The sequence below is a fragment of the Populus alba genome, chromosome 1, assembly GCF_005239225.2.
Source record: "Populus alba chromosome 1, ASM523922v2, whole genome shotgun sequence".
Lineage (NCBI taxonomy): Eukaryota > Viridiplantae > Streptophyta > Magnoliopsida > Malpighiales > Salicaceae > Populus > Populus alba.
This window is the reverse complement of record NC_133284.1, coordinates 2,720,323-2,742,256: the sequence shown is the minus strand read 5'-3', so window position 1 is coordinate 2,742,256 and position 21,934 is coordinate 2,720,323. Positions and strand designations below refer to the sequence as shown.

At 32.1% G+C, this 21,934-nt stretch overlaps 3 protein-coding genes across 5 annotated transcripts; all 3 read left to right on the top strand.

Annotated features, from left to right (window-relative positions):
- The first annotated feature begins 749 nt into the window (after positions 1–749).
- LOC118061231 (trihelix transcription factor ASIL2) lies at positions 750–3,570 on the top strand. Of its 2 annotated transcripts, none has more exons than XM_035074650.2 (2): positions 750–2,113; positions 2,960–3,570. In XM_035074650.2, the coding sequence occupies exons 1-2, from the start codon at positions 1,036–1,038 to the stop codon at positions 2,989–2,991; spliced, it is 1,110 nt and encodes a 369-aa protein (XP_034930541.1). In that variant the 5' UTR covers positions 750–1,035; the 3' UTR covers positions 2,992–3,570. The 2 variants fall into 2 exon arrangements, with proteins under 2 accessions (XP_034930541.1, XP_073262677.1); XM_073406576.1 differs by lacking the exon at positions 2,960–3,570 and adding an exon at positions 2,348–2,938.
- Positions 3,571–4,862: 1,292 nt separating this feature from the next.
- On the top strand, positions 4,863–8,827 carry LOC118061262 (beta-galactosidase 15). The gene is made up of 17 exons (XM_073405946.1): positions 4,863–5,030; positions 5,113–5,321; positions 5,406–5,472; positions 5,572–5,664; positions 5,757–5,900; positions 5,985–6,073; positions 6,186–6,291; positions 6,382–6,469; positions 6,570–6,688; positions 6,784–6,945; positions 7,036–7,232; positions 7,303–7,406; positions 7,504–7,613; positions 7,722–7,940; positions 8,036–8,247; positions 8,333–8,612; positions 8,717–8,827. The coding sequence occupies exons 1-17, from the start codon at positions 4,869–4,871 to the stop codon at positions 8,825–8,827; spliced, it is 2,472 nt and encodes an 823-aa protein (XP_073262047.1). The 5' UTR covers positions 4,863–4,868.
- Positions 8,828–15,972: 7,145 nt separating this feature from the next.
- Positions 15,973–21,838, top strand: LOC118061230 (beta-galactosidase 15). 2 transcript variants are annotated; one of them, XM_035074649.1, is made up of 17 exons: positions 15,973–16,142; positions 16,268–16,476; positions 16,556–16,622; positions 16,748–16,840; positions 18,000–18,143; positions 18,547–18,635; positions 18,743–18,848; positions 18,961–19,048; positions 19,153–19,274; positions 19,388–19,549; positions 19,767–19,963; positions 20,065–20,168; positions 20,273–20,382; positions 20,470–20,691; positions 20,863–21,074; positions 21,157–21,436; positions 21,505–21,838. In XM_035074649.1, the coding sequence occupies exons 1-17, from the start codon at positions 15,975–15,977 to the stop codon at positions 21,613–21,615; spliced, it is 2,484 nt and encodes an 827-aa protein (XP_034930540.1). In that variant the 5' UTR covers positions 15,973–15,974; the 3' UTR covers positions 21,616–21,838. The 2 variants fall into 2 exon arrangements, with proteins under 2 accessions (XP_034930540.1, XP_073260870.1); XM_073404769.1 differs by lacking the exon at positions 15,973–16,142 and having other exon boundaries at positions 16,267–16,476.
- The last annotated feature ends 96 nt before the right edge of the window (positions 21,839–21,934 follow it).

The following is a 21,934-nucleotide window of genomic DNA, read 5'->3' as shown; positions in this document are numbered from 1 at the left end:
GTGCTTTCTGGATCGTTTTGATGTGTTGATGTTAAAAATGATTTTTAAAAAATAAAAAAACATCAATAACATGTATTTCGGCACGAAAAGTTATTTGAAAAACAACCGCTACCATACTGACAAACACACTCGATGATTGCCAAAGAAATACTCCCACTTGAGTTGAGAAGGAAGGAAGCAAATAACAAATTGGGTGGGCCCTTAAGGTTTTCTTTCCCTTTGTGGCAGGCGGGCAAAAGTGAAAAATTAAAAAGCTGTAATTTTTTGCTTCACAAAACCAGCAGAACAAACTTAATTTTCAATGGACCCATCTCCAAAATATATTATTAAATGATTATAAATTATAGTTAAAACAAAATACAATTCCAATCTTCGAGTCTATCATGTGACATGTCAATTGGCTAAGGTTAATTTTAGAAACCCCATCCACTTAAAAAAATCTATATATATATATATATATATATATATATATATATTTTGTCAAACCAAAGTTGACATGTAAGGTAAAAACAATCCCTTAAATATTACAATTTGGTAGAAAAATACTTTGACTTTGTTCCACTATCAATTTGAATCCCTTGCTTTCAATGATTAAGTCCCTAACTATTCATCTACACCAAATTGAGTTACAGAAAAACTCGTAAACAAATTGACAAAAAGAAGTAAAGGATCTGAGTTGAACAGATGTAAACGTTTTAGGGACCATAAATGATTTTATCCCTTTTGACAAAGCATAGGAGTTGCATACACACGTGCTTTCACCTAGCAAGCCGGCAACACAATCCCCAGTCGCACTTCCATCCTTGCCGGTGACGGAATTTATTTCCTCCCCAATCACACTCCTCCACCTCAACCTTTCTCTTCCATCCTTCTCCCACCACGTGTCACTTCTTCACCGTCACCGTTTACTTTCCCGTCATCCATCAAAAACCCAACACCTAAAAAACCATCTCCTCCTCCTCTCTCTCACTCACTCTCTTCCTCTCACCAGAATCTAGAAAACAGATCTGACCGTTGATCTACCGACTCTCCGTCATGGATGATGATGATGATATACAGTCGCACTCAAACACCACCGAGTCTTCCTCACCGTCACCGTCACCACCACCACCGAACGGAAGAATCACCGTGACTGTTCCCGCTACCGCCACCGTGCCTCCACCCCCGCCGCCACAACAGACTGACAACAGCTTAGCACTTGTTTTGCCGACGAAGTCGAAAGCGAACGGAAGCGGAGGAGGAGGAAGAGAGGATTGCTGGAGCGAAGGAGCCACGGCCGTGTTGATTGATGCTTGGGGAGAAAGGTATTTAGAGTTGAGCAGAGGGAACTTGAAGCAGAAGCACTGGAAAGATGTGGCTGAAATTGTAAGTAGTAGAGAAGATTATTCAAAATCTGCGAAAACTGATATCCAATGTAAGAATAGAATTGATACTGTGAAGAAGAAGTATAAATTGGAGAAAGCGAAAATGGCTTCTGGAGGTGGGGTAAGTTCTTGGCCTTTTTTTGATCCTTTGGATAGACTAATTGGGTCTACTGCGAGGGTTCCTGCTGTTGGTAGTGGCAGTAAATTTCCAGTTGCGATTCCTGTTAGGGTTCGGAGTAGTAGTAGGAGGGGCGGGAGTAACCAGTATCATTTCAGGAGGAATCAGAATATGAAGGCTCGGATCCGGAAATGGGGTAAGGACGACGACGACGACGACGACGACGATGATGAAGAGGAGGAGGCGGAGGAGGAAGAGGAGGAGGAGGAGGAGGAGGAAGAGGATGGTAGTTTTCCGCCGCAGAAGAAGAGGAGAGTGGTGGTGGAGAGGGAAGTGGGTGGGAAAGGAGGAGGAGGAGGGAAGGAAAAGAAAGGAGGGTGGGGGAATTCGATTAGGATGTTGACACAAGCAATGTTGAAGTTTGGGGAAGCTTATGAGCAAGCTGAGACTGCCAAGTTGCAGCAAGTGGTGGAGATGGAGAAGACGAGGATGAAGTTCGCGAAAGAGTTGGAGTTGCAAAGGATGCAGTTTTTTATGCAGACACAGATGGAGATTTCTCAGTTGAAGAATGGGAGAAAGGGAGGGAATGCTAGCGGCAATCACCACCACCACCACCACCACCACCATACCGGTAACAATATTACTGCTAGCAATAATGTTAACAATAGTGATAGTGATAATTAAGTGGACTAAGAGTTGTTGTTGATTAGTGTTAATTTATAGAGTTTTAGGTCTTATTAGGTTTGTGTGTTTTGTAGGTGAAAATGCCCCATTAGGGATGGAAATTTGTAATGTTTATGATGTTTAATTTACATGAAAGGAATAAAATTTCTGATAATGTTGGGGGTAAAATGATGTGATTTAGGGTCCGTTTGGGAAAGCTATGGCTTTTAGAGCTGTGGCCTTGTCTTCTCGAAAGCTACAAATTAAAACTGCAAAATCATGTGTGGAAGGGCTGTGATATTAGCTTGTAAGTATTACCAAACGTTTTGGAATTCTGCTTTTGAACGAAACGCCATGGAAGGTAAGAAAATAGCCAAAGGTTGGTGATTCGCAAACAGGCACTAAATACTTGTTTGTAGCTTACACTTTGCAAAGATTACTTGCTTGATTACTCTTTCATGGCTTGTCTTAGAAAGACAGTGAACATAGCTTATGTGTAGCTTGCATTTCAAGGTGTCTGCCTTTTTGCTTATTGCTTGCTACACGCATCATTTTGAAGATCAAGGGACCAGTTCTATTGCTATAGTCCCCACTGCTTTAAATCTTTCAGCAGCATCTTCACTTGATTTGGTTCCGAACCCTTCGTCCCATCCCCCTGCTTGCCTGGTTTTTATTTGCTGTTAAATCTGTTGATTGATTATTTATATAGCAGCAGAATAACTAATTTTAGCTGAATAGAATCTATTAAGAGAATGGCAGTGAGAGCAGTTTCAGAGTGAGACCCATCAGGTGGTAAATAACTCTCTCTTTGCAGCACTGCCTTCTCTTCTTGCTTCCTCTCCATAGATCCCCACCACCTCCCTCCGGTTCTTCCAGCCTGTAGGAGAATCTATTGTACCAGTAAGGAGCTGCAATGGCCCTTCAATGGTGATTTGGTACTGATGTCTTATGGCTAGCTGCTACCTTCTAGTCTTTTGGTGTTACATGCTGCTTCTGGGCTCCCGATGTCATACGGACGTCCTTTTCTCTGGCTTCCTGATGCTATAGGACTGCTGTCTTTTTTTCATCCTCCGGTGTCATATGGGGAGTTGCCGACTCCTGCGGTATCCCAGGGTTTTTGGCATCATTTCAACTGCTGCCATTATCAGGTATCCGGGCATCATTTCTGCTTACTGCAACCGTCCTCGTCAGTTCTTATGGTGGTCTAATGCCTTCTCTGTTCTGTCTCGCATTAAAATCCCAGTTGACATGTGATATTCTGCATGGTGGCTTGTGGTTTCTTGTCATTCTGCATATTATGGCTGTTATACTAATCCTTTTATCACTTGTCAGTTTTTTTTTTATTCAATATTATTATGGTTTTCTTATATATATATATATTAGCCTTTAGATAAATTGATACTAAGAATGAATAAAAAATAATTATATCGAGAGTTTTTATATATAATAATGGTTTCTTGTTTTTTTAATGAACTTGCAACAAACCAGCTTTCATCTACGTAAAGTAATAAAGAAATATTAAATAATCCTATAAACACAAAATAATTTTCAATCGATCCATTATTCTTGTTTTGAAGCATTGTGGTGAATGACATCCTTATTGGCTTGTTTTAAAACACAGGTAAAAATAATCCTAAGAGCAGTTCTTTGTCCCACCAAAAACCTCCCCCGGAAAGGCCGGTGGTGCTGTTTTGATTAGCTAAGCTCCGGGATTCTATAGTCGCTTGAAAATAAGCCGAGGAGGTCCCGGTCTTTTCGCAATTCTTGAGCGGTCCAATTTGATTAGAAAACTAACATCTAAAATCATAATTTTATTTTAGATTTAAAAATAAAACAAGAATTTTTTTTTTAAAATGTCAATCACAAGAAAATTAAAGGAAGGAGGAAATGAAAAAAGAAACCGAATTTAAATGCAAAATATTCTATTTTTTTTAATTATGTGGATTTTATTTTAATTTTATTAAATGGATAATAGGATAGAGTTTGTTTGCGTTGAGTGAGAAGAGTTAACGTGGATTCAAATATTCTTAAGAAACGAGACTAAATCTTTGACCAAAAGAGATAATTGCTGTGAATAAAAGATAAATTGTAATAATATTTTGGATAAGAAATATACATAGAATAAAAGAAAACATTCAATTATTTGAAATCATATGTTATTTACTTATTTTTATAGAATGGATAATATATATATATATATATATATATATATATATATATATAAACTTGTTTGGAAGTGTGGTTGTGGTTGTTTTTTAAAATGTTTTTTTTGTGCCGAAATGTATTAAAATGATATTTTTTTTATTTTTAAAAAATTATTTTTAAGATTAACATATCGAAACGTTCCAAAACATATATATAAAAAAATTAATTTGTACATAAAATTAATTAATGTTTGCTTCCAACTAAGCTAGAAGAGTTAAACTTAAACTTAAATTCTGGAATTAAACTCAAACACAAACTGAAACAGAATTAAAGTACATAAAATAAAATAAAATAAAATAAAAGATAATTTGTAATCGGATTTTAGAATAAAATAAAATATTTATAGAATAAGAGACACCTAAGGAGACTAGATTTTAAGATAAAATATATCTGTTCAAAAACATAACAGAGTTTTAGATTGAGTAAATCTCAACTAACAGGATACATAATCCTATAAATTCAAGCATAAAATACATTATTTTTCACTCTGCTTTTGCTTACCGATAAAAAAAATAAAAATGCATCCTTTAAAGCTATTGCTCGCCACCCTTTTCTTCTTCACACTCGCTCCTTGGGCCACTGCTAGCAAGGTTACCTACGATGGCAGAGCTATCATCATCGATGGCAAACATAAACTTCTGGTGTCTGGTTCAATCCATTATCCCCGGAGCACTGCCCAGGTATATTTATATTTTTTTATTAATCCCAGTATTTATTTTTTATAATATGTTCAACTTGATAATTTATATTTTAATTTTATAGATGTGGCCGGAATTGATTAAGAAATCCAAGGAAGGTGGACTGGACGCCATTGAAACCTATGTTTTCTGGGATTCTCATGAACCTGCTCGTCGGGAATATGATTTTAGCGGCAACCTGGACCTTATAAGGTTTCTTAAGACAATTCACGATGAAGGGCTCTACGCTGTTCTTCGTATCGGACCGTATGTTTGTGCTGAGTGGAATTATGGGTATGTAATAGTTTTTATTTTATTTTTTATTTAATTGAATTCCAGTTTATTTATTTTTTAATTCTTTTAATTTTTATTGCTCAGGGGGTTCCCTTTATGGTTGCATAACATGCCTGGTGTTCAGATGCGAACTGCTAATGATGTTTTCATGGTAAGAAAATAGTTATTTAAGCATTAATTATAGTATTTAATACAACTAATCATTTATTATTATAATTAATTTAATTTGTTAATTGATTTTTGTCTTCAGAATGAGATGAGGAATTTCACTACATTGATAGTTAATATGGTGAAGCAAGAGAATCTTTTTGCATCACAAGGAGGCCCTGTTATTCTTGCCCAGGTACATTTATTTAATATATATTTTCTATTTTAAATCCTAAATAAACTCATTAATTATTATTCTTCTTTATTGACAAATTAAATTGTTTCCAGATTGAGAACGAATATGGTAACGTCATGTCGTCTTATGGAGATGAAGGGAAGGCGTATATTGAATGGTGTGCAAACATGGCTCAGTCACTTCACATTGGAGTTCCATGGCTCATGTGCCAGCAGTCCGATGCTCCAGAACCGATGGTGCACTTTTTTTTTTTTTTTTAAAATTGTTTATTCTAGAAATATTTATTTTATTTAATTCTTGTGATTGATTTTTGTTACCAGATCAACACATGCAATGGCTGGTACTGTGACCAATTCACTCCTAATAGACCAACGAGTCCTAAAATGTGGACTGAGAATTGGACCGGCTGGTAACTCATATGTTTTTATTTATTTATTTTTATCATCTAAACTTTGTCTTAATTTCTTGTTTGTGTATAAAATGTTATTTAATTTAATAGCATTTTAAAATAATTTCCTTAGGTTTAAGAGCTGGGGTGGTAAAGATCCACACAGGACCGCCGAGGACCTTGCCTTTGCTGTAGCAAGATTTTACCAACTTGGAGGCACTTTCCAAAACTACTATATGGTTGGTTTAAATCTTATATTTTCATAAATCCTTTTTTTTAATGACAATATTAATTAATTTGCTTAAACATATTTATTATATATGTTTCAGTATCACGGTGGAACCAACTTCGGTAGAACAGCCGGCGGTCCATACATCACTACATCTTATGACTACGATGCACCATTAGATGAATATGGTAATAAACTATTTAACGATCAGCTGTTTGTGTAGCTGAGTTATTATTCGTTTTATTATAATTATAATTATCATGATCATATATTATATGATTTTAATAGGGAATCTGAATCAACCAAAATGGGGGCATTTGAAGGAGCTTCATGATGTGTTGCACTCCATGGAAGATACACTTACACGAGGGAACATCTCCTCAGTTGACTTTGGCCACTCTGTCTCGGTTTGTATTATAATTTCTTTGTTGTCAAGGATTTAATTAGAAACAATTAATTAAGCTTAATATTATGTTAACATTATTGTATATTTATTTATTAGGGCACTATATATTCAACTGAGAAGGGATCGAGCTGCTTTTTGACCAACACAGACTCTAGAAACGATACAACAATTAATTTTCAAGGCATATATTATGAGGTGCCAGCATGGTCTGTTAGTATACTGCCTGATTGTCAAGATGTGGTGTACAATACGGCTAAGGTAAATGGAATTAATTTATATAAATCTGTAGTTTATTAAATATTCTTTTTCAAGTTTTATTTAACGATTGTTTATAATTAATATTGTTAGGTTTCAGCTCAAACATCGGTGATGGTAAAGAAAAAAAATGTTGCTGAGGATGAGCCTGCTGCTCTTTCATGGTCATGGAGGCCCGAGACGAACGATAAATCGATTCTTTTTGGAAAAGGAGAGGTCTCGGTCAATCGGATTCTTGACCAGAAAGATGCAGCAAATGATCTCAGTGATTATCTCTTCTACATGACGAGGTATACTTTCTGTTCTTATTTTAATATTATTCGATAATTAATTACCTAATTAATTATTTTTAATTTACAGTGTGAGTCTTAAGGAAGATGATCCCATATGGGGGGACAATATGACTCTTCGGATTACTGGCAGTGGTCAAGTTCTTCATGTATTTGTTAATGGGGGATTTATCGGTAATTAACAAACAGATTATTCTTATCTATAATTAAGGTTTTATTAAATATTTTATATATTAATTAGGATGCTAACATTGTTGTTTTTTGTTATTAGGTTCTCAATGGGCTAAGTATGGAGTTTTCGATTATGTTTTCGAGCAACAAATAAAACTAAACAAGGGGAAAAACACCATTACTTTGCTCAGTGCTACGGTTGGATTTGCGGTAATTAATCTTATAAATAATCCATATAATCATTTATTGAAGTGAAATTCTTGATTGTTTAGTCATCTAATTAACCTTTTTTTTTCTTGTTCTTTTTATTATTCTTAGAACTATGGTGCTAATTTTGACTTGACACAAGCTGGTGTTCGTGGCCCTGTGGAGCTTGTTGGATACCATGACGATGAGATAATAATTAAAGATTTATCTTCACACAAATGGTCCTATAAGGTTGGATTGGAAGGCTTACATCAAGAACTTTATAGCTCTGATTCTTCGAAATGGCAACAAGATAATTACCCCACGAACAAGATGTTTACGTGGTATAAGGTAAATCTTAACCCTAATGATCTATTAATTACATGTAGCTTCATGCATGCTCATATATATATATATATATATGTTTTTTATTTTTATTTTTGTAGGCTGCCTTCAAAGCTCCTCTGGGAACAGATCCTGTTGTGGTGGATTTACTTGGCCTGGGAAAAGGTCTAGCGTGGGTTAATGGCAACAGCATTGGTCGATACTGGCCAAGTTTCCTTGCTGAGGATGGATGCAGTCTTGATCCATGCGATTATCGAGGCTCCTACGACAACAACAAATGTGTAACCAATTGTGGCAAACCAACTCAAAGATGGTAATAGTGTTTTTCAAGAACTGTTTTTTATATGATTTTTTGCTGTGACTATGATCTGATGTCCTGTTCTGTTCCTTCTCTACAGGTATCATGTTCCTAGATCCTTCCTTAACAACGAAGGTGATAACACTTTGGTCTTGTTCGAGGAATTTGGTGGAGACCCTTCTTCGGTTAATTTCCAAACTATTGCAATCGGATCAGCATGCGTCAATGCTGAGGAGAAGAAGAGAATCGAGCTCTCATGCCAAGGAAGGCCAGTTTCTGCAATTAAATTCGCCAGCTTCGGCAATCCGGTAGGGACATGCGGATCTTTTTCGAAGGGCACCTGTGAAGCCTCGAATGATGCCTTATCTATTGTCCAGAAGGTAAATCGATCTTACCTCTAGGTTTTTCTTGTTTTGTGGATTGTTACAATCGAGTGTTCGAACAAATAATTGAATATTGATTTATCATTTGTTCTTCTTCACAGGCATGTGTTGGCCAGGAGTCTTGCACCATTGATGTTTCTGAAGACACATTTGGCTCGACTACCTGTGGTGACGATGTCATTAAGACCCTTGCTGTGGAGGCTATTTGTTAGGGCTTTTTTTTTTTGTTATATTAGTGTTCTTTATGGAACAATGTTCTTAGTTTTTGCATTGGTACGTATTTGGATTTTTTCGTTTTGTTAGGGTTTTTTTTATTTCTAGTTCTCTCTATTGAACAAGGGATTTTCGTTTTCTCAGTGGTATTATTTAGATTTTTTATCTCCAGTCTCATTTTTTTTCCCCCATTTATATATTATTGTTTTTAACATTTATCCGCCATTAAAATACACGCACGTCAGCACATATCTTGAAACTTGTTAAGAAATGAAATCATAACATGATGTTGGGGCCTCTTCATTTTCTAGCTAGCTACAGCGCCTCTTTCACAAGTATTTTGAAATCTTGTCCCTCACCCCTCAACCTTCAAGCTGTCTTCTGTTCTTGTAAGCAACATCTATGCTGTCAATAGATCTGGAGCACGGTAGGCTTATTACTGATCCAAATTAGATCTGGGAAGTTCTCTGGGATAATTAGGGATGTTGTTGCTAGAGTGGTTTAAGGGTAAGGAACTGCTAGGGTTTCAGTGTTGATTCTTGATTGTTGACTGCTTTTCATTTCTTCCTATCCATCAAATGCCAGCTTCAATGGCTCTCATCAGTTACTTTGGCATCTAATTTTCCTCTTTTGGAGACTGCACTGTAACTATTTCTCTAGAAAAGGAACAACGGGATCGAAACACAGATAACAATGCCAGGTCAGATTTGGCACCTCCTTCAATCCTAGTTTCGAAAACAGAAACAGCTTTATCACCATAGTCTTCACTGAGAAGACAACACCTTAAACCCCCTGCTGCACTGATGAAGGGGGTTCGGCCATGAGAGATAGTCCAAATGGCCGGTTTGACTGAAGTATGCAACCGTCTGTGGTTACCTTTCCATTTCCGCGAAGCAAGCAAGACAAGAACTCCGGGGCGCTGCATAAAAAAACGAACATGATATCCAAATCTTGTGGCTTAGGATGGTAATGTTTCAGGGTGTCCGCCCTAGAAGGAAAAATAGTTTGTTTATTTGAATATTAGAGGCGAGATGCCTCCCGCCTGCTGCATTTAGCAAGTATGGCGTCACCGGTCTGAATGGAACAATAATCATGATATATTTCTCTCTTCTCAGACTGACAGACGTCTCAATGCTGGGGAAATCTCCAGGCTCTGGTAAATTTTTGGCAAATCGTTTGCTCGGAACCACAAGCAAGGGTCACATGCCAAGTCAATTAAGCCGCCTGTGCCAAACTAGAGCACTGATTCATGGTCTTTGGTACTATGTTTCTCGAAATATATACAATACAATAAAAAAAATTTAATATTTTTTAAGAGTTTCAAGAACTTGGAAGATAAATTTAGGGTTTATGTCAAATATTCCTTTTGATTTTAAATAATTGCTTCAAGATTGAGATGTTGCATACCATAAAATATCCAAATGTCCAACCTCTAATAATAATTCATACGAATCACTAGTGAAAAATCTTTTAAATCGTTTTAGGAAAGAAAGATTACTATGCATTTGAGTACTAGTTCTTTTCTTTTGTGTTTTTAGGTGTTTTGTAACTTATATAGTTTATGTACATAAAATAAGAGACATAATATTTTATTTATAGAGAAACGTGAAAACCCTATAAATGACAAAATATCAATTTGTCTCTTTGATAATATCACATATATTTTAGGATAATTTTATAAATTTATTTAATCAAACCCTACTTGATTTTTCTAGGTTGAAAATTGTAATTTCTTGTATAAATTACACTTTAGGCTTTAATTTCTAAAACTTATTCAAAATTAAGTGCCTTAATTTCTAAAACTTATTCATAATTAAGTCACACTTGATTAATCATCCCATTTTAATTTTTGATCAATGCTTCTTATGTGTGTGACTCATTAGTTTTCCTAATAAGTTGGTCTAAATATAAATCATAATCCTAAATAAACTAGGATTCAATAAATTAAATTAATTTATTACTAATTCAACAATTGATTGATTTATATTTGAAGATTAAGGTACAATATCTAGCAACCTGTTATGAACTTTCAAATATTAGGAAAGTTATAAGTGGTTTGACTTAACTTTTCAGTAACAAGTTTCTCAATGTAATTATTATCCTTTCATCAATAATATTTTAATTTAGACATTATAGCATGTAATGTGTTTATTATGTCATATCATGTTTGTTATAATTTGAGAATATATGAAATATTTCTTTTAATTCGCCTAAGGTGATGAATTCTCTCTTGATTACTTAAATACCTCCATATAGTTTATGTTATATCCAATATTTATCCATTTGTTACCCTTAATTAGAATAACATGTAGCATGATCAAAATATAATTCACATAAGGTGATGAATTCTCTCTTGATTACTTAAATACCTTCATATAGTTTATGTTATACCCAATATTTATCCATTTGTTATCCTTGATTAGGATAACATGTAGCATGATCAAAACATAATACTTTCATATAAGATAACTTAGTTATCTCAAGTTTAAGGATAACTTACATAGCTGTCACGTTGGTCTTTTTATAAATATAAATGATCTCTCTATATGAAATTCTAATGCGGGTCAATTTAGTATACATGTCATCTGACAAACATCTACATATTAATTTTAGATATCACTCATATATTGATTTATGAGAACAATGATTTTTTTTTTCATAAAAAAAAAATATAATATATATCAATCTCAACAATTCTAATTAATATTCAGTTTTAATAAAATATTAATAAAAAATATTTTAAAAATAATATTTTGATGAAATAGAAATTTTTATAATTATAACCTCACAATTTAAAAAAAATCAAAGAAAAGATTCTTTAATATCTCCCTCCTTTTTTGGATTTTCCTTTCTTTCACTTCTATATACAACTATAAAGACCAAAGTAGCTTATATTGGAGTCACGATTTAATGGCTCGAAGTGTTGGGCATAGCTAATGATCTTGTTCTTAAATACTTTTAGCTTGAAAAAAAAAATAGTAAATTAATGTTTTTTTTAATATTTTTTAAAATTTTAATATGTTAATATTAAAAATAAAAAAATATATAAAAAATTTATTTTAATATATTTTCAAACACATCGCAATCTGAATCCCAATCCCAAGCAGCCCCAAGTTCATTGCCAACATGAAGAAACAAAGGAGTATTCGGAGGATTTGGCAACAACTTAATTTAGTCAGAGAAAATGCAAATGGCTTTGGTGAAAGACCACCGATACCAAATTGATGAATCGCTTAATAATCAAGAGATATACAATGGCCTTGAAGATTTGTACGCAAATTCAGTAGCATTTTTAGCAGGAAGCATTATAAACACCAAAAAAAAGCTTTGAGTTGGTTCAACCAGAATTCAATCCAAGAAGAAAACATTTAAAAACGATCACACCAAGACAGTTTTTTGCTTGCTGCTAAAAGAGCACGAAAACTTAGCAGCTCATCTTTCAAGGTCGTGCTTGGTGGTCTGGTCAGGGGTTCTCCTGCAAAAGAGAGATTCCACCATGTAAAGAACACAATTAGTTAGCTAATCAATGAGCAAAATTATGTAAAGCTAGCAGCCCGTGTAAGGTAGGCAAAACAGCAAATGATGGCAGCAAAGCTAGAGTTCTCTGGGCTGCATAGAATGGGCATGGATGAAGAATCCCTTTTTTTTTTTTTAATTACCTGAAAACAAACATAAAAATGCTCTCAAGTTCATGGAGGATCAATTTTATTACATTCCTATTTCAGCAACTGCTATTGATGGTGTTACAGACAAAAAAAGAGCCGTTGGGTTCGGTTAAATGGGGGAGGGGCTGTTCCAGGTTCTGAGATTTGAAAAGTGGCTGTGCTGCCATCCATGGAGGCTATCAGTGTGTGGGTGGTCGCCAAAATTCAGCAGGGAGAGGAAATGGGAAGAGAGAGCAGATCGTTTTTTGTTTACTTATTTTTTCTCCGGTGGAACCTGTTCTGTCTTTAATCTCTGAACCGAACCAACCAAACCTTTGTTCTTCTCTCTGTCTCTCTGTTCTTGTCCCCCGTTTACGTGTTTTGATTCTTACAACTCAATTATCCTCTTTTTCATACTAATTTTCAACGCCTCTTTTCTGCAAGACACCCCCACGTGACCTTACTTTCTTCCTTTGTAACACTATGGGAGTCCACATCAAATTTGTGTCCGTATAAGCAGTGGTTTTACTAATACTATTTTTGTTTTTTTACTAGATTTTCTTGCTCTGGGACGCCGCGGGTGTATTATTTTTTTTTCTAATATAAAAAAAATATGTAATGATATAAATGTACCTGAGTTAATTTGATTAATTTAGAAAAAAAATTAAAAAGCTCAGGGCCTAGCAAAGCTGATTTCAACTAATTAAATTTTTTAAAAATAAATTTTAAAAAAAGAAACAAGAAAGAAAAAACTCTAGTCAACTCGGGTTCAATCTACTGACTCACCACCCACAACAAGAAATTGAGCTAAAAAAATTATTTTTTTAAAAATGATTTCAAGAAAAAGATCCGAGTTAAATAAATAAAAAAAAACATAAAAAAAACTTAAGTTACCTAGGTTAACCTAACGAACCTGCAACTTGGGATAACCTTATAGAAATAAAAAGTATAAAAAATAAGAAGTCTCAAGACTCAAAAACCCAATATCAAATGATGAAACTAAAAAAAAACATTGAAAAAAAATCTAAAGCAACTAGGATTAACTTGACTAACTCGTGACCCATGATAACCCTAGTTCAAGAAAGGAAAAAAAAAAGAAAGTTCAAGGCTCAATAACGTAATATCAAATGTAAAATTAAGAAAAAAATTTAAAAACACACAGAAGTTAAATCAAGCAAATCTTTAAAACCAGTAATCCTGGTTATAAGATCGAGATGACCTTACATAAGATAGAAAAAGAAATCTTGAACAAAATTAACCATTAGAAAAGTAAAAAGAAAAAAAATATTGATCAAAATAATGAGGGACTTAGTAAAAAAAATAAAATAAGAAAAGGATAAAAAAGAAAAATTAAAAGAATGAGAACTAAAATTGGATAAAAAACAAATGAAATGAAATCTTGAGAGACAAAACTGAAAGAAAAAATAAACTAAAAAAATAATTAAAAAATAATTAAAAAACGAGGATCAAATATATAAAAAATAAAATAAAATGTTGAGGGATAAAATTGAAAGAAAAAAATAAATCAAGAACATACAAATAAAAAAAATGAATACCATATTTGATATAAAAAGTAAACAAAATTAAATTAAAAGGGACGAAACTTTTTATTTTTTTTAAAAAAAAAAAACAAATAAAGACTAGTCAAAAAAAAAAAGAAATATAATTGAAAGACAAAACAAATGAGAAGACATGTAATAGCCCAAAATTTTCAAGACAAAGACATATACTTTAATACGGAATTATTGGGATTTTTTTTATATCTTGTACTTTATTACAAATTTTACTGAAATTCCAGTAAAGTTTCTTTTATAACAAAATATTTCAAATTATCTACTTGATATTTGTTTTACTTTTATTTCATGATCTCAATCCCTTAATACAATTATTTTAGATCACAATCCACATCAACCATCTTCCAATAATTGCAAATCATTTAAAATAACATATAAATATTTATATAACACATTAATTATAAAGTGTTGAGAGTTTATATAAAAGTAAATAAATATAAAAAGCCATATAAATTCATACATCCACAACAAGAGTTAGGCGTAAATAAATATAATGAGCATATAATACATAATCTATGTAAACAAAAATAATAAATAAGTCTTTACTCCTGGCTTCTATGAAATGACTAAGAAAAATAAAATAAACAAACACAAACAAATGATATAATTTAACTAACAATATTACATTAGATTAGATAAAAGGTTGCTAGGTTCTCTCTTCTTCTTTATTTCTTTTTATCTCGTGCTAAGAAGTAAAATTTGTTTATCCCATTTACTTATCATTCCTTTATATTTTTATTTCATTTTTTAATATTTAATATTATATTATCATTCATCAGAATTAACTAATTCAATATTAATATCAATTTCAAATTAATATCATTAGCCATTATCTTAAGTGTGACTAATCAAAGGTATACCGATACAAAATTCATTTGGTATCATTAACTTCTATTCTATTAAATAAATAATCAAGTTTTCTAGTACATGTCGATGCTAATAAACTCATTGATATTATTAATGTTCTTATATTTCAGGAACAACTCACCAAATCTAATTCCATTTGTTTCTTTCATGTTCATACGGGTGTCAATAAACAAATGAACATCATTAGTTATAATTTCATATAATTTATAAACTTCCTAAATTTCTTCATTTGACTGACCTTAAGGTCTTAATTTTTCTCATTCATTATAATTTCTATCACAAATCATCTTATCAACATTAATTACACACTTCATAAATCAAAACACAATCTTACATATTTATCTTACAAAATCCTCACCCAAAATGCTGTTATAATTCTACCACAACTAGATACGAATCATTAATTTCATTCTAGATAATCATATCAATATCAATATCAATTCTCAGCAAAACATACATTTTCTACAAGTTTAAAACCATTTACTCAATTTTTTTAAAACTGGCAGACCCTATAACAGGCAGGATTACAAAGTTTTTCTCTCCAATCACTCATTATTTTAAGCCATTTCAATGTTATTTCACCCTAACAACATTACCCCATAACAATTTCACAAAACCTTCAATTCTCATGCAAGAACTCTAAATTCAAGAATTTAGAATTCAATAAAAAAATATCAATTAAACTTTGTGATAACTTGTTAAAATAAACTTTAAAAAAATTACCAAAAAATAATATGCACTTTGAAGCTAACCAGTCAAGCTTAAAAAATATCATTCCACCTCTGGTAGCTACCAAGGCAAAAACAAGCTTTATGTAGAGGAACAAAATATTATACTTGAAGAAGTCTTTTCCCCAACAGACTTCTTGAAGTATAATATTTACCCCAACAGACCCGCCAGAAGAGGTCTTTACCGTAACAGACCCGCCAGAAGAGGTCTTTAGTACCCCAACAGACCCGCCAGAAGACTTCTTGACCGTAACAGACCCGCCAGGACTGTATATCCGGAGCAATTCGTGACACAGACCGATCAAAATGATTTCTCTTGCTTGATCGATAAACATGTCTTCTTCAGGGATTCTTGCTCTCTTCATCGTTTGTTTTTGCACGTCTGGCCGCCTGTGGGCTACTGCGACTCAGGTGACTTATGATAATAGGGCCATCATTATTGATGGCAAGCACAGAGTTCTCGTCTCTGGATCAATCCATTACCCTAGAAGCACTACACAGGCAATATTTTATATTCTGATCTTGATAGTTTTTCAACATGTTAATAATTCTCTGCATGATTCTGATAAACATTTAGCTTATGTTTATATATATATATATATATATATATATATATATATATATAGATGTGGCCGGATTTGATGAAGAAATCAAGGGAAGGTGGGCTAGATGCCATTGAAACTTATGTTTTTTGGAATGCTCATGAACCTGCTCGTCGGCAATATGATTTTAGTGGCAATCTAGACCTTGTAAGGTTTCTTAAATCAATCCAAGATGAAGGACTTTATGCTGTTCTTCGTATTGGACCGTATGTTTGTGCTGAATGGAATTATGGGTATGAGATCACGATGGTTATTTTTTTCTTTGTTTTTTTTTATTTTTCTTTTAATTCTAATGTATTTTTCATTGAACAGTGGCTTTCCTGTGTGGTTGCATAATATGCCTGGTATTAGGATGAGAACTGATAATGATGTTTTCAAGGTAAAAAAAATATGCATTTAATTAATTTTATACCATTTTTTTCATCATATTAATTCAATTTGTTATTATTTACTGTTTAATTACTTAATTTATTTAAATTAATTCAGTTTTTTTTTCCACTGCAGAATGAGATGCAAAACTTCACTACATTGATCGTCGATATGGTGAAACGAGAAAACCTTTTTGCATCCCAAGGAGGTCCTGTTATTCTTGCTCAGGTATATTATAAATATATTATAATTTTTTTTTTTCATAACAATATTATATTCAATATTGATTAGTGTTGAGTTAGTTATTTATTGCATGCATATAAATTGTGGAAAAAATTAAATAAAATATATAGCGGCGCAGCCACGTGCAAGAGAGGGCAATTAATGCCCCTTAATTTTTTTTTTCAAAATAATTTTCTTTATTAACTACTTGTTAGCTTCTTTTCTCTATACTAATTATTATTGAAAATATTAGAGTTTATAATAATTTATGAATTTGTTGAATTAATATATATATATATATATAAAAGTAATATTATATGTTAATGAATATGAATTGAAATGAGTTTTGATGAATTGATAAGTATTTTACTATGAATGTTATATGAAAAATAATGGTAATAAATTTATTAGTAATTAAAAGTGAAGTAAATGATAGCTCAAAAAATTAGAGACATAATAGATAAATTAAAAAGAAAAAATTTAATATTTATGTTTAATCCACTTGTACGAAAATAACAAGTTAGCAAGAACAACATCAATTTGTGACAATCCTTTTAAGCTATGATTTTAGATGTTATATATCATGTGTCCGTATAGAATTATTGCCAAGAACTTTCGTAGTCCTTGGAAGATTTAGAAATAGATAAATAAAAGTTTATTGTATATATTGAGAAATATATTTTTAATAAAATTAAAAATAAAATAATTATGAAGCAGTTTAAAATATAAAATTTCAAAGAGAATGATTTTAATGTAAATTTTTTTATTTTAAAAATTCTTAAATTAATTTTTCTTGACTTGAGTTGGTACATTTCTTTATATAACACATATTTGTATAATATATAACATCAAATATTTATTAGTAATTTGTCTTTTTATTTAAAAAAATTCTGGCTCCGCCACTGAAAATAAAATAATCATGGTTATTTGTTTCATTAGTGTAGTGTGTATGTGATATATATGGAAAAAAATAACTTCAAATAAAATAAAATAAAATAAAAATTAGTTGTTGTGCATGCCATAAACATTGTTAGTCAAACTATAACTCTATTATTATTATTATTATTTTGAATTTTTGCTGCATTGTCATATATGGTAAGTGTTTTTGTCAAAATTAATATTAATTATTTGCTACACTAACAAATTAAAATAAAAATGGGTATAGATTGAGAACGAATATGGCGATGTCATGTCAGCTTATGGAGAAGAAGGGAAGGCATATATGAATTGGTGTGCAAACATGGCTCAATCTCTTGACATTGGAGTTCCATGGCTCATGTGCAAGCAGGATGATGCTCCAGAACCAATGGTATACTCTATTATTTTATTTTTTCATGATTTTATCCTTTTGATTAATCTCATATAAAAATATAATATCTAATATTAATATTAGTTTGTGATTGATTTTTTTTAATAATGATTTTCTTTTTTTGACTAATCTTAGTAATTTTAATTTCACTACAAAAAAGTATATGTGATTGATTTTTGCATTAATCTTATAAATTAAAATGTAGTATTTTATTTATTAACATTAGTAATTTTAATTTTACTATAAAAATTGATATTATTAAATAATTATTGTTAGCACGTCAGAGCTGGTTTTTGTAATCATGATTTTATTTTTTTGATTAATATTAGTGATTTCAATTTTACTATAAAGATTAATATCTTAATTTTATTTTGTGATTATTTTTTGTAATTATTGTGAACAGATCAGTACATGCAATGGGTGGTATTGTGATCAATACCAACCTAGGAGATCAAATATTCCTAAAATGTGGACTGAGAATTGGACTGGCTGGTAATTCATATGTTTTTATTTATATATTACTTACCTAATATTAATTAAAACTCCATATAAGTTAATATATTATTATTAATTGTAATTTTTAAAATTACTTTTTCGAGGTTTAAGAATTGGGGTGGTAAAGATCCACATAGGACTGCTGAAGATCTTGCATTTGCTGTAGCAAGATTTTATCAATTGGGAGGCACTTTCCAAAACTATTATATGGTTAGTTTATGCTTTAAATCTTTTATTTTCTTAGTTTTATTTAATAATAACTATATTTTTTCATAAGTAACTTATTTTTTTATAACACTAGTTTTATACCATGCTATTTTAGTATCATGGTGGAACTAATTTTGGTCGATCAGCCGGTGGTCCATACATTACTACATCCTACGATTATGATGCACCCCTCGATGAATATGGTAACAACTTATTTAAGAATTAATTTATTGATTTTACTATATAGTTTGAGATCATAGTCTTATATGTTTTTGTTTTTATTATTTTTTAATATAATTTTCAACAGGAAACCTGAACCAACCAAAATGGGGGCATTTGAAGCAACTTCATGACCTATTGCATTCCATGGAGGATATTCTCACAACTGGGAACGTTTCCTCTGTCGATTTGGGTGATGATTCTCTTTGGGTAATTCTTTTTTGTTAATTATTTAATACTTATTTTTTAATATTATTTGTATTTTTGTTCATTATTTAATACTTGATTTTGCTTTAATATTGCATCTTTATTTATTTTTTAAGGGCACTATATATTCAAATGAAGGTGGATCAAGCTGTTTTTTGGCCAATGTAGATCAAGGGAGTGATAAAACAATCAATTTCCAAGGCATAAATCATACAGTACCAGCATGGTCTGTTAGTATACTTCCAGATTGTCTAAATGTGTCTTACAACACAGCCAAGGTAGATATAATTTATAGTTTATTTTAATATTTTTATCAAAATTTTATAAGTTTTTAATTTATTTATCAAAACTCTATAAGTTGTATATCAATATTATTAGTTATCAGCTCAAACATTTATCACTATTATTAGTTATTATTATTATATTTTTATATCAAATTTATAGTTTGTTACAATATTTTTTGTTAAAATCTTATATATATATATATATTACTAGGTATCTACTCAAACATCAGTGATGGTCAAGAAAGCAAACGTCGCCGAAGATGAGCCCATTTCTCGTAAATGGTCATGGAGACCTGAAATGGACGATAAGGCTATACTTCTTGGAAAGGGAGATGTCACCGTTAATCAGATTCTTGACCAAAAAGATGCGGCGAATGATTTGAGTGATTATTTGTTCTACATGACAAGGTTATTTTTCGATGTTTATGTATTATTTATTTGTTTCAATACATTATTTTTAATATTATTGGAGAATTTATTTGGTTATTTTATTTTATTTTATTTAATAGTGTGAATCTTAAAGAAGATGATCCAGTCTGGAGTTATAATATGACACTTCGAGTTAAAAGTAGCGGCCAAATTCTTCATGCCTTTGTTAATGGAGAACTTATTGGTAAGAAAAAGAAAATCTTGGATATTAACTCTTATATATTCTCGTTTTTATATATTTTCAATTTTAATTATAATGTGGATAAATTATTTATCTTTTGGTGGTAGGTTCTCAGTGGTCTAAGAATGGCGGTGAGAGTTTTGTTTTTGAGCAAAACGTGAAACTGAATCATAAGAAAAACACAATTAGTCTGCTCAGCGCTACAGTTGGTTTCAGGGTGCAAATCAATTCTAATTTTTAATAATCTTTTAATAAGTATTGTTAATTAGTGCTTACTTAATGTTTTTTTTCAATAAATTTGAAGAACTCCGGAGCCAATTTTGATCTGGCACCATCTGGGATTACTGGTCCAGTCGAGCTGATTGGCTACCATGGTGATGATGAGGTAGTTGTCAAGGATTTATCATCACAAAAATGGTCATACAAGATTGGATTGGAAGGTTTGAATCAAGAACTCTACAGCAGTCAGTCTCTTAAGTGGCAAGAAGATAGCTTCCCTGTAAACAGGACATTAACTTGGTACAAGGTAAATTAAATTAATTAATTTTAATGCATTATACGTGCAAGTTATTGTTTCTGTTGCGTTTCAAAACCTTTATGTATTATACATAACGTCGTGTTTGAAATTGCGATTGAACCATCGTTTAAAACACGGAATTTGTGGTGACATATTATAAATTATTTTTAATTTTTGTAGACTGTGTTCAAAGCTCCTTTGGGAACAGATCCTGTTGTGGTAGATTTACTTGGAATGGGAAAAGGTCTAGCTTGGGTTAATGGTAACAACATTGGTCGATATTGGCCAAGTTTCATAGCTGAGGGTGATTGCAATCTTGAACCATGTGATTATCGAGGTTCATACGACAGCAGCAAATGTCTCTCTAACTGTGGCCATCCAACTCAAAGATGGTAATCATTTTTGCCTTCAAAGAACTATTTTCTAAGGATAATTTTGGTGTTGCTTTAACAATCCAGTTGATGTCTTTGTCAGGTATCATGTCCCAAGATCATTCCTCAATGACAATGGCGATAACACATTGGTCTTGTTTGAAGAGTTTGGTGGAAACCCTTCATCGGTTAATTTCCAAACTATTGCTATTGGATCTGCATGCATCAGTGCTGAGGAGAACAGGAAGATCGAGCTCTCATGCCAAGGAAGACCGATTTCTGCTTTTAAATTTGCTAGCTTCGGTAATCCACAAGGGGCTTGTGGATCTTTTGTGAAGGGATATTGTGAGGGATCAAAGGATGCATTATCAGTTGTCGAAAAGGTAAGTTTTTATTTTATTTTATTATTCTTTGCAACCTGTTAATTTTTCATTTTTGTTCTTCTTCACAGGCATGTGTTGGCAAGGAGTCGTGCACCATTGATGTTTCCGAAGATACATTTGGCTCGACTACCTGTGGCGATGATGTTATCAAGACCCTTTCCGTGGAGGCTATTTGTTAGGGCTTTTTTTTTTTTTTTTTTTTGTTATTAGTTCTCTCTACTAGACAACGATTTTTTTTTTAGATTTTAGGCACTTTGCCATGTATTATTTTTTAGTTGTCGAAAAGCTGGGACAATTTCGATGTCTTCTTCTCCCAGGAACTCACACTAAAACTATCCCCGAGATACTATTTTCATCCTTATAACAAAATACGTATTTGTCTCTTCTGTCCTCGAATTCTAATCAAATGCAACTTAACAAATAAAGACAGGTTATGGTTGGTTATGAGCTGTCTAATGTACCTAAGATGGTGCAATAGAAGATTTCGAAGCCTGTAGT